This window comes from Triticum urartu, chromosome 6 (assembly GCF_003073215.2).
Source record: "Triticum urartu cultivar G1812 chromosome 6, Tu2.1, whole genome shotgun sequence".
NCBI classification, from domain to species: domain Eukaryota; kingdom Viridiplantae; phylum Streptophyta; class Magnoliopsida; order Poales; family Poaceae; genus Triticum; species Triticum urartu.
In genome coordinates, this window is record NC_053027.1 from 19807913 (window position 1) to 19820169 (window position 12257).

Below are 12257 nucleotides of genomic sequence, written 5' to 3' on the forward strand. Positions count from 1 at the left end.
TCCCTTGTCAGGTAAATATGGAAGGGTTGTCTTGTAGATTCAGAGACATCTTGCAAGACCTAACTGGAGAAAAGTGTTCTCTCACTTCACAAGAACACTCGGTATAGGTGACTAAATTTGCCAAACATCTTGTCTTGACCGATTTATACTGCACAGTGCAATGGTTAGTATGTACATTAATGTGTTTTCCATTGAGGATCTCCAACACCAATGAAACAACTAGCTCAAGGATCTTTCAAAAGAATTCATTAAGCCAGGCAACCACAGCTTGTACATATAGTAAGGATAACTTCTAAGACCGCCATACCAGAATTGTTTTTGAACAGATTGCAGATATACTTGTATGTATATGAAAAGAAATTAATATGATAGCGCACACATAGTAAATCTGGAATCTAGCTTTATAAGTTTAGTTTGCACAAAATACATTGAAAAGCTAGTGTCGCAAGCATACATAGACTGGAATATTTAGAGATATCTACTACTCTCTCCGCCCGGAATTAATTGAAGCTCAAACTGATGTATCTAGGAAGTACAGTACTATATTGGAACAGCAATATTGATCATTAGAATTACTGGCTTCCAGGTGGTGGCCCTCGCAGAAGCATGCTTTCTCTCTTCAGTTTTTCTGCCCTGACAGTCTCTAACTTGCGCCTATCAATACTCTTTTCTCCAGGTTCTTTTGGAGGTCTGCCTCTTTTTTTAGGTTGAATATCACCTGATGTACTTCCTTGTTTTGAAAGCTCACCTGATGTACTTCTATCCTTTCGAGGCCTGCCCCTTTTCTTAGGTTGATCGCTAGGTTTCAGACATACTAGAGCATTTTCTCCTGCTGATGCTGACGCCTGAAGCAACCCTGGGAGCGGTAGGTTGTTTGACTGTTGGCCATTTACTGCTCTAACCACCACCTGATTGCTAGCAACATTAGTTCTTGCTCTAGCCACCTTAGTTCTGTAGCCGGGAACAACATTCTGATGTTTGAATTTGTCCATCACAAGTGTTTTGAGCGGAATGGTGATGTCCAACGGTAGCAGGATCTCCTCCAGTTCGTGCCACTCAAGATCTTCCTGGTCTCCATCGTCGTAGACAACGGTGTACCAATTTCTTTGACTGTCATACTTGACAACTTTCCCTACATAGTATATGTCTCCAAACCGCTTTCTCACTTTCCGCCCTTCTAGCCATTCACCAAAGCGATGATCGACTCGAGGTCGCGGAGCGTCTCTTACTGCAAGTTGTGAACCAGATGCGAATTCAGGAGGCAAGTCTGGGACACCATTGATAATGATGGCAGGCTCTCTGGGTACTTTAACAACAGGTTCAGTGTCTGACTCTTGCATGTCCTTGCTCCCCTCCATGACCTGATACTGCACCAATTCCTTGGATTTAACCACAAACAGCCTGTGGGAGAAAGAAAATAGTTTCATCCATAAAATAAATAATCATAAGCAAGAAAAATCAAAGAACCGAGTAAGAAGTAACCATAAACCGAGCACTTTCACAGCTACAATGCATAATTTGATGAGTCAGGCATGTCGAAACATAAGAGATACCAACCAACACTTGGGATTTAGGAAGCACGGCACATCACATTCGCATCAGTGCTGCTACTTGCATTCAGTAAACACCTGGGACATTAACCAGCTACACATGCATTTCAGTTCTTGCATCTGTACTTCACCTATGTCTATGTGCCAGATTGCTGTACTGAGGCATGATACCTGTATCACTCGTGCGATGTGTTCAGTGTACTCATATCATATCAAATCATGAGCACTAGTGTATCAATCAAAAGATAAAAGTTGCATTGCGCGCTATCGACAGACAACATAGCAATGCACACTATCTCCACACATACCAATTGGCAGGTGAAATGCACACCGTGCACACATACTTCAGTTGACAAATTGGCATAGCAATGACCAATGTGTACACATGCTTCAATTGAAAAACCGACAATGTTTTAGAACAGCAGCCACTAGCATTAGCACAACCACACGTTCAACAGAGTGCAGTAGCACAAGCAGCAGCACAACACCAGTAGCTCAAGGCTCAAGCGGCAGCAGGTAGCACACGCATGAGAGTAGAAGAGGAGCTCACCGTCCGGTGACGAGGCAGAGGCAGGTCGGCAGCGGCCGGCGTGGAAGAGGAGGCAGAGGCGGGGCGTCGTCGAGGAGGGCGGTGAAGAGGGGGGTGTCGGCGTCTCGCCTGGATGCTCCGCACGACGGGGGAGGGGGCGGCGTCCGGCGGCGATGGGGAGGCGAGGGAGCGGCGACCGGCGGCTGCTGGTGGGATGTGGGAACCCCTAGCACGCGCAAGCAAGAGACAAAGGAGTCGGGTGGGGGGATGCCAGCGTGTGACACCCTGTCCACATGGGCCGGCCTGGCTTTAAAAGGGCCTGCCACGGCACGGCCCGTGTCCGCCCTTTTATAAAAGGACCATGCCGTGCCGGCCCGAAGGCGTGGCTTTGAGGATTGGGCGCGTGACGCGCTGGCGAACATGCCAGCGCGCACCCGTCCGCTCCCGTGCGCCCCTACTAGGCCGGCCTACGAGCAGGGCTGAACGCCCCATTTTTTAATTCGTTTTTTTACTATTTTTTCATAAAAATAATTCGTAATTTAGAAAAGTGAATTTTGTAAAAAAATATTCCTGATTTCAAAGTAATAATTTTGTTTTGAATTTTAATGAAAATTTATTTATTTTGACGAACAAATTTATATGAGCATTTTTCTAATAGTGATGAATATTTTTTTATATTTGATGAACAAAATTTGAATACGATGAACATTTTTTAAACTTGATGAACAAAATTTGTATTTAAGAATATTCTTTTGAAAAATGGATGAACAAATTTTGAAATTGACGGACAATTTTTGACTTTGGTGAACAATTTTTGAAATCGATGATGAACAAAATTTGAATTTCATGTACAATTTTTGAAATCGATGAACATTTTTTGAATTCGGTAAACAAATTTTGAACTTTGATGAACATTTATTCAATCCGATTAACAGAAAACGTGTTTTATGAACATTTTTACACATTGATGAACATTTTTTGAATTTGATACAAAAAATGTTCACAAATTTTGTAAGCAAAGAAAAAAAGAAAACGAACAAATTTTGAAATCGACGAACAAATTTTAAATTTTCGGAACAATTTTGAATTTGGTTAACATTTTTTCAATTCAATGAACAAATTTTGAATTTTGATGAACATTTTTTCAATCCGATGAACAAAAAAGGAATTTTATGAACATTGTTTGACTCGTTGAGCATTTTTACACATTGCGAGCATTTTTTGAATTTGATGCAAAAAAATATTCACGAATTTGGAGAGAAAAAAAAGAAAGCGAAAAGGGGAAACAGAAAAGAAAAAATAAAAAGAAAAAGAAAAAAGAGAGCTAAATAAAAAACGAAAAGAAAAATAAATGGGATATGGGCCGGCTCATACGAGCACCCAGCGCGCCTGGTCGCTCGGGGGCGCCCTATGCGCCATATAGGAACCCGCTTGAGGATTGGCCACTCTGCAGGCGTTGCTTTTCAGCCTTCAGGTATGTTTCGACCTTTTGGGCCTGTTACTCTACAACGATGTGTGGCTGCTCGGCGAGAACCACATTTTATGGGAGGAGAACGTGTGCAAGGACTATGAGCTTGAGTAGACCGCCCGCAGGGACGCCGAGATCGATGAGATGTTTGACGAGCTCGAGGCCGAGCTCTCCAACGCGGAGGAGATGTCGTGGTAGGCAGTGGCAGAGCTACACAATCAATGGTGGGCGGGCCAGTACAAAGAAATCCACTATTTTTTCTTTCACAGTTCAATCTACTCTGAATCCTTCACTGCATTTGCTATTGGCTGGGCGGGCCGTGGCCTATTTTTGATACACGTAGCTCCGCCAGTGGTGGTAGGTGTACCAGTAATGACCACACGAGTCCGGTACTTCCGACGTAGGGGTGATGGACATCTCCTCCGATGAGAACTTCGATGACTATCTCTGGCATCCCTAATTTATCACACTATATTGCTAGAGCCATAGTTTTAAATAGCGGGCTATGCCGCTATAACGAGGCTATAGTCGGCTATTTCATAACTTTACGGGACAATTTAACGACACCCTACTCAAACCGCTATAGCGGGGCTATAGCCGGCTATTTAAAACTTTGGCTAGAGCTAGTGTTTAATTTATGTTTTTTTAATATTTAATGTATAACATTTCACACTAGAGTTTAAATTTATGCAATGAACTATGTGTTATTTTCATGTTTCATTTGTTTAAAAAAAATTGGTCATCAGTTTTTGGTCTGATGAAAAAGAGACAATTTTCTGGAGACCAAAAACCTTCTCTCTCTCTCTTCATCCCTAAAACTAGTTTTTGGTCATCAAAATTTTTGCTCCGTTGAAGATGCCTCAGGTTGTACTTCAAGCCTTCAAGGCTTCTTACACGAAATGTATAACAACATTTGAAAAAAGAAGTCCTGATACAAGAAGCGTCTTGATACTTCTACTGGTACACATTCGTCTAAAGAGGCAAAGTGCTTTAAACTTCAGCTTCCTTTTGCTGCGGCGAACCGCTCCACAACAATGTTTCATATATATCCCAAACATCTGAGCAACACAAAACAAAGTGGCTTGATCATAAACACATCAACTAAAAAGACAGAAGGACAGAAGTTTGGAATTTCAGTGCTAGCACAGATACCTTCTGAAGAGTCTTCTTGAGCAGGTCTTGCGCTCATCCATGGAGACTCGGATGAATCCGTCGATGCGTTCCCTCGCGTCTTCAAGGAAGGTAGCACCATCAGTTTTTTTCTTCCAGCAGGACGAAATGGCAGGGTTTTCAGGAACAGGTTGTTGAGAACCTTCAGGCTCTGTAGTGCTGGGATCCGTATCATCACTACTGAAACAAACCAAGGGAGCAAAGGGTGATATATATTCCAAAGAGGAGATCAGAGTACTATATGGATCTCACAGCCAACTTTTACGTCGTTGTAGCTACTCTACACATTTTGTTCATAAAGTAAAGAACATACGCTGTCTGTAGTATTTAACTGCCACTAAGAACAAAGATTGAACAGAGTGCAATATAGAAATCACGCAAGGAACAGAGACAAATATGTAGCAGAAAACTGATATATGAAACATTAATTCGGCATTATTTATTACAACTTACTGTAAGACGTTTTTTGTTTGCATAGGGAGGAGTTAAGTATTCAACGAATACCACCGCAATATCTTGCTCTATGCAAACAAACTGACTGCATCTAAGATGAACCAAATAGCAAGTAGTGCAACAATCACTGTAAACTTGGGGAAACATTTCTTTATATGTGGCAGTGGTAGTGATGCAGTTAAGAAGAAAACTACTGGATTTCCAAGAAACACATTTTTATATACCTGCAAATTATAATTTTGATAGTGGTCTTGTAGACAAAAAATAGAGGATGTACTTTCACTAATCCATGTTAATTGACGCACACTTAAGAATTGTTTGGTTTATAACCACATTTTACCGCAGTTTGTCACACCTCGTTATCTTAGGCAAATTTAATCAAATTAGGTGGGTGTTTGGTTCTTGCCAGATCTAAGGCAAGAAATTTTTTTATGAGCAATAAGCCTCATATGACAAAGACATGAAAAATGTGGCAAGAATTTTTTAGGAAAACGAAAGTGTGGTTAGACAAGTGTGATAAAAATAATGTGGCAAAGATAATCGTAATCCAAACAGGCCCTTAGTCTAACTTTATGCATCAATTAATATGGATTAGAGGGATTATTAAAAAGTTCCTTCGGTGGGTCACTTGTAAGAGTCACTGGGTCGCCGGCTCTGCCCACTCCTACATCGCCGGCGACCGGCGCCAGCGGGTAGTGGGGGCGGAGGACCGAAGGCGGCGGTCAAGCCCGGTAGGGGCGCGGCGGAGGAGGATGGTGGCGCTGGAGCGGGTCGGCGTCGCGCGCGGGGGGAGCTCGTCCAGCGGGTCGCCGCCAGCCCGCTCGACGGCGTCTTCCGACGACATCGCCCTCGAGGTCACAAGGCCCTCTCCGTCCTCCACCGTTCCTTTGTTGGCAAGCAGGAGCCTCACTCTCTCGCCGTGTTCCCGGTGGACGCACACGCGCACGCAAGCTGCTCGAGCAAATGGCCATAAGAAAAAACAGAGGAGCAGAGCAGCACGCAGGTTAGTTCTCCAGACAGCCAACACCCACAGTTTTTTCTCTTCAGTTCACAACGGATGCAGACTTTCATTTCGGTGTGAGTTACATAAACTTTACGCCGATGGATGGGGATTCATCATTCACTCACATATATGGATGGGATTGGCTTCGCCAGACGTCCCAAGGTTGGAACTTCTTTCTGGTCAAACTTAATTTGGACCTTTGTAGTGGGATTCATCATTCGCATCCCAAATATTACAGAAGTCAAGCACTCGTAGCTGCACCCAGCTTCACATTGCTGACCAGTGGCTTTGAATTCCAAGCACCAGAGTCCTTGTTAGTGTGCCACCAGAGCTAACATAAACATCCCAAATATTAGGATTGCTAGTAACCAAAACTTTGTGCATATTTTTCTTCATTGCGAACAAACTGCTCTGATTAATTATATGCAACTTCACTCTCCAGTTGCTTTAATCAAATCCCAAGCCCGCAAGCCCTGATTGGTGTGCACTGCTACCTCAAATCCCAAAACGGACAAGAGAGAAACTCCATGAGCATGGATACAAGCCTGCAGGCCCTTATTGGTCTGCTCCCTCGATTTCACTCTCCCACTACTTTAATTAAACAGCAACCAGCGACTTTTATCTTGGCAGGCAACACCAAGAGTTTGATTACATATATGTCATGTATGTATACCATGGGGTATCCTACACCAAGAAGAACACATACTCATGGCAAAAGCAGCCATGGACACGCTTCAACTCTCCTGCATCCAGATAGCCATAGCCCTGCTCTTGCTTACTCAAGCCAAGAGCACCACAGAGGACACATCTCCCCTGCATCCAAATGATACGAGCATCAGCTGTATTGCTGACGAGAGGTCTGCCCTTCTTGCCTTCAGGGCAGGTCTATCCGACCCTGCAAACCTCCTTTCATCATGGAAGGGTAATGACTGCTGCCGATGGAAGGGCGTCTACTGCAGCAACAGAACCAGCAATGTTGTCAGGCTAGATCTCCGAGGCCCTTATTGCAAAAATGGCGATCAGACGCAGGTGCTAGCAGGCAACATAAGCTCCTCATTGCTTGGTTTAAAATATTTACGGCATCTCGACCTCAGCTGCAACAGATTCGACAAGATACAGATACCGGAGTTCATCGGTTCTCTCCATAAGTTGAGATATCTTGACCTATCAATGTCAATGTTCATCGGAAGGATACCACCACAGCTCGGTAATCTCTCCAACTTACAATACTTAGATCTTGAGACCTACTCATACACAAGTGTTGATTCTTCTTTCCATAGTGACACATACTCCACTGATATCACCTGGTTATCACAGTTAACTTCCGTTGAGCACCTGGATATGACTGGGGTGAACCTCAGTACAATTGTTCATTGGCTTCCGGTGATGAACATGCTTCCAACTCTGAAATTTCTTTGTCTTAGAGCTTGCCAGCTCAGGGGTAGCCCTGATTCTCTTCAGTTCTCAAACCTGACTTCTCTTGAAACACTTGACATTTCGGGCAACGACTTCCAAAAGCGTTGCACGCCCAACTGGTTTTGGGATTTAACTAGCCTCAAGCATCTAGATATCAGCAACAATGGTTTCTATGGCCCTTTTCCGGACGTGATAGGTAATATGACCTCCATTGTGGAGCTTGTTTTATCACGAAATAACCTTGTGGGCATGATACCTTCCAGTATGAAGAACCTTTGTAATTTGGAGAGATTACTTTCTTTCGGAAATAACATCAATGGGAATATAACAGAATTATTCCATCGATTACCCAGTTGTTCATGGAATAAATTGCAAGACTTGTTTCTACCTATCAGCAATCTGACTGGAAGCCTGCCAACTACAATGGTAAAATCCTTCAGCAACCTGAGCCGGCTGTATCTCAGTCATAACAAACTCACTGGCCATGTGCCACAGTGGATAGGAGAGCTCACAAAGCTAACAACACTGGCCCTTGACTCCAACAAACTTGATGGGGTCATTGATGAAGGCCATTTATCCCGTCTAGATATGTTAAAGGAACTGACTTTGTCAGACAACTCCATAGCCATCACAGTGAGTCCAACTTGGGTTCCTCCTTTCAGCCTAAATTGGATAGGACTTCGGTCCTGTCAGCTAGGGCCTAGATTCCCAACGTGGCTTCAATGGCAAACACACGTAGTGAGTCTTGATGTATCAAACACAAGCATTAATGACATGGTACCTGATTGGTTTTGGATCGCAGCTTCCTCAGTAGTTTTTCTCAATATCCGAAATAATCAGATTACAGGAGTCCTCCCATCAACAATGGAATTTATGAGAGCAGAGGCAATGGATTTCAGTTCTAACCAGCTTGGTGGTTCAATACCTAAGCTTCCCATCAATATAACCTATCTGGATCTCAGTCGGAACAATTTAGTTGGGCCACTACCATTAGACTTTGGAGCGCCAAGGCTTAGAACACTTGTTCTATATGATAACATTATCTCTGGTGCCATTCCATCTTCTTTGTGCAAGTTGGAATCATTGCGGTTGTTAGATCTATCAAGAAATAATCTCAATGGGTCAATTACTGATTGCCTAGTCAATGAGACCGGCACAAACATGACAGGTCTGAGTATCACTAATCTAAGCCTAAGAGACAACAACCTCTCGGGTGGTTTTCCTTCGCTTCTCCAGAAATGCCCGAGACTCATCGTTCTTGATCTCGGACATAATCAGTTCTCTGGGGCTTTACCAGCATGGATTGGGGAGAAACTGTCGTCTTTGTCATTCTTACGACTGAGATCCAATATGTTTCATGGTCACATTCCAGTTGAGCTTACAATGCTTGTTAAGCTTCAATATTTGGACCTTGCCTACAACAATATATCGGGAAGCATACCGAGATTTATGCTTAATTGTACATGCATGATGCAAACAAGATTCAACACTAATGGTCTTCAGAATGCATTCAGTTCTAGAGTATTGGCTGATGAAAATGAACTAGTTGACTATACTGAGAATTTAACGGTACTCACGAAAGGCCAAGAGAGATTATATACAGGAGAAATCATATATATGGTGAATCTTGATTTATCCTGTAATAGTCTTACTGGAGCAATACCTGCAGAAATCAGTACTCTTGTCGCATTGAAGAGCCTGAACTTATCATGGAACAACTTCAAGGGAAATATACCTGAGAATATTGGAGCCTTAATTCAAGTGGAATCACTCGACCTATCACACAATGAGCTGTCCGGCGAAATCCCTTCAAGCTTGTCGGCTCTCACATCATTGAGTCGCCTGAACCTGTCCTACAACAATCTGGGAGGAAAGATACCAACTGGAAATCAACTGCAAACACTTGAAGACCAAGCATCTATTTATGTTGGCAACCCAAGTCTCTGCGGGCCTCCTCTCTCTCGGAGATGTCCACATCCCGAGCCAATTCCAGGAGAAAACGACGGAGATGCAAGCGATGACTTGGTTTCGTTTTTCCTCGCCATGGGCTCTGGATATGTGATGGGTCTCTGGGTGGTCTTCTGTACCTTCTTATTCAAGAGGAGATGGAGAGTTTTGTGGTACTTGCTCTGTGACAGCCTGTATGATTGGGTTTATGTGCATGTGGCTGTTACCTGGAGTTCCTTTAGAGGTAAAATCAATGGGTAGAAGCTGAGATGAGATGACCATCACTGGTTCTCGTTTTGCGCTCATGTAATTCAATAAATGTTTTTGACATTTATTATGAATGTATGAATGTTCAGGTATTGTACTAGAACTAATCAGGATATGTATTCAAGGTGCATACCATCGACCGAGTGGTATGCTGTTTTTCGTATTGTACTAGAACCAGCACTGGTGGTCCTTGGTTTGCTCTAGACATGTAATATGATATACTCTGGGGATTTATCATGAATGTATCAACCCATATTCCTGTATCAATCGATATTCCAATGTATTGTAGTGGAACAAGTCGCTTACATACTTGCATGTATGAATTCTAGTTCCGTCCATCGACAGACAATTGTATATAATTATATATGATGTGTTTTGTATGCGCTTTCTGTTTTTTTTTTCAAACAAAGGGTGATTTTATTGACTCATAACAAAGCATCAAGGAGATACAAACACGATGAGTACGCACCCGACCTCTGCATAATTAGAATCCACACAGCCAACATCAACACCCGCAAAAAAACACGCCACCAAAGAGCAAGATCATACAAGAACAAAGCTATGCCTATGAGAGGAAGAAAAAAAAAACTAGGTGATCTAAACAGTGATCGAGAAACTATGGTAGCGACCATATCCGCACCAACTATTTCTTGACAGTACAAGGACAACGTGAAAGAATCACGGTCATGAAGGGGACCGATGCTAAAGAATCACCGTCATCGGATCTAACCACCAAAGGTCATATTCTAGGTTTTAACCTTGAAGAATAAGTCCGAGTATATCCGAGCTATGCTTTCATCAAGGTAATGACACAAAAACGTCATCATTGCCAATTATAACCAACATGGGCAGACCTAGATTTTCACCCCGGAACTCGAGACAAGGTACTCGAGAAGCACCACCAAATCGAAGTCAATCATGTGCCGCCACCACCACTTTCCTCAATCCCAGCAGCTACAAGCACTAGGCTAGAAATCCCACTATCGTGACTACAGAACCATACCCTCTGCGTCAAGCACCGTTCATAGATTGCATCTCATCACTGAATGTAAACTGAACAGAGTGAGAGCCGTCAAAACTCACAAAAAAGCCTTACGGCTACGTCCCACATCCTCGCTAGTACGATCCACCGGCACCGGATCTACATAATGAATTTCAAAGACCCTTCAATGACCGCTGCAATCTGCAGCTTGAAGGCTGGTTGATGCCTAAACGCTCACCAACAATGGTGTGTCTCCCGAAAGCCACCGAACGCATCAGAGGTGTAGCAGCATCGACCTCCACATCACGTGTCTCTCGAAGGTTGCCGAACAGAACAGAAGTGCATCAGCCATCGAGTGCCACATGCATCACGCACACCACTGGAGCACCTCTATCGGGCATTACCTGTACACCGCACATGCAACACCAACAGCCACCGGCCGTGCATGATGACTAGCGGCACCGAGCCATCCCAGATTGGGGCAGAGGAGACCCGTCACCAGCGGAGCCTACAGCAAGGCCTAGATCAGATCGCCATGGCGATCTGGCCGAAATTCGTTTAGAGCATCTTCACCCGTCCCTCCAAGAACATCCTCAGGAATTTTTTTAGTCTGGTGATAGAAAAACGCTCCATTCGCATCCTCAAAGCCTTGTTTTTTGTCGGAATTGAAGTAAAATTGGCCCCGGCGAACCCACCCCAACCCAAGCCCCCTGCAGGCAGCTGGGGAGGCCGGCGCTATTTTTTGTGTGGTTTGGCCCACATGCACCCACATATCTCCTCCCCCCACCTTCTCTCTCTCCTTCCGCTTTCTCCTCGCAGCGCTGCTTGCCGCCGCCGCGCTCTTCCACTGGCAACGGTGAAGAAGTCGCTGCCTCAGCCGTCGGGCAGGCGCAGGTGAAGATTCATCTGCCGTGCACCCGGCCTCGTCCGGACGACGCCGTTGGGTATGTTAGAATAAATCTGAAGCATATCGTTGATCATCCGAGCACCAAGCAATCACACGAGCAAGACACCGAGATTTGTTAACGAGGTTCACCGATATGGCTACATCCCCGGGGCCCGACTACGGGCGCTCCTCCCCGTGACACCGTCACAATACCGCACCCGGTCGCCCTGGACACCGGCACATGCCGCCGGCTTCCCCTGCGTTCCGGTGCTATTATGTTGGCATAGGTTACATCGTGTGTTTACCCTACCTTGTACACTATATTCGACACAACTCTAACAAACTCCACCTTGGCGAATATTCTCCACCACCTTGAATTCGTCAATGCATCAAACTTCCATGTACATTGAACTTGAGCTTATCCCATGAGTACCGCTGCTACTCCAAAGACTCCATATGACTTCACCTGCAACTTGTAGTCCCTTCATTTCTTGACCACAGTCAACACTCGAGCAAAATTAAGTTCCTCATTACTCTAGTTTGTGCTCTCAACTTCCGGAGTATCCGTCCATGCCATCACACACCG

The 12257-nt window shown here is 44.3% G+C and overlaps 2 protein-coding genes across 2 annotated transcripts; one reads left to right on the forward strand and one right to left on the reverse strand.

Moving 5' to 3' along the window:
• Positions 1-383: 383 nt before the first annotated feature.
• Positions 384-2333, reverse strand: LOC125516040. The gene is made up of 2 exons (XM_048681527.1): positions 2101-2333; positions 384-1401 (listed from the first exon to the last, which is right to left on the reverse strand). The coding sequence occupies exon 2, from the start codon at positions 1356-1358 to the stop codon at positions 573-575; it is 786 nt and encodes a 261-aa protein (XP_048537484.1). The 5' UTR covers positions 1359-1401; positions 2101-2333; the 3' UTR covers positions 384-572.
• A 3437-nt stretch (positions 2334-5770) lies between these two features.
• Positions 5771-10161, forward strand: LOC125517194 (receptor like protein 21-like). Its single transcript, XM_048682373.1, has 2 exons — positions 5771-6173; positions 9259-10161. Exons 1-2 carry the CDS (start codon positions 6134-6136, stop codon positions 9795-9797), a joined length of 579 nt encoding a protein of 192 aa, XP_048538330.1. The 5' UTR covers positions 5771-6133; the 3' UTR covers positions 9798-10161.
• Positions 10162-12257: the final 2096 nt, after the last annotated feature.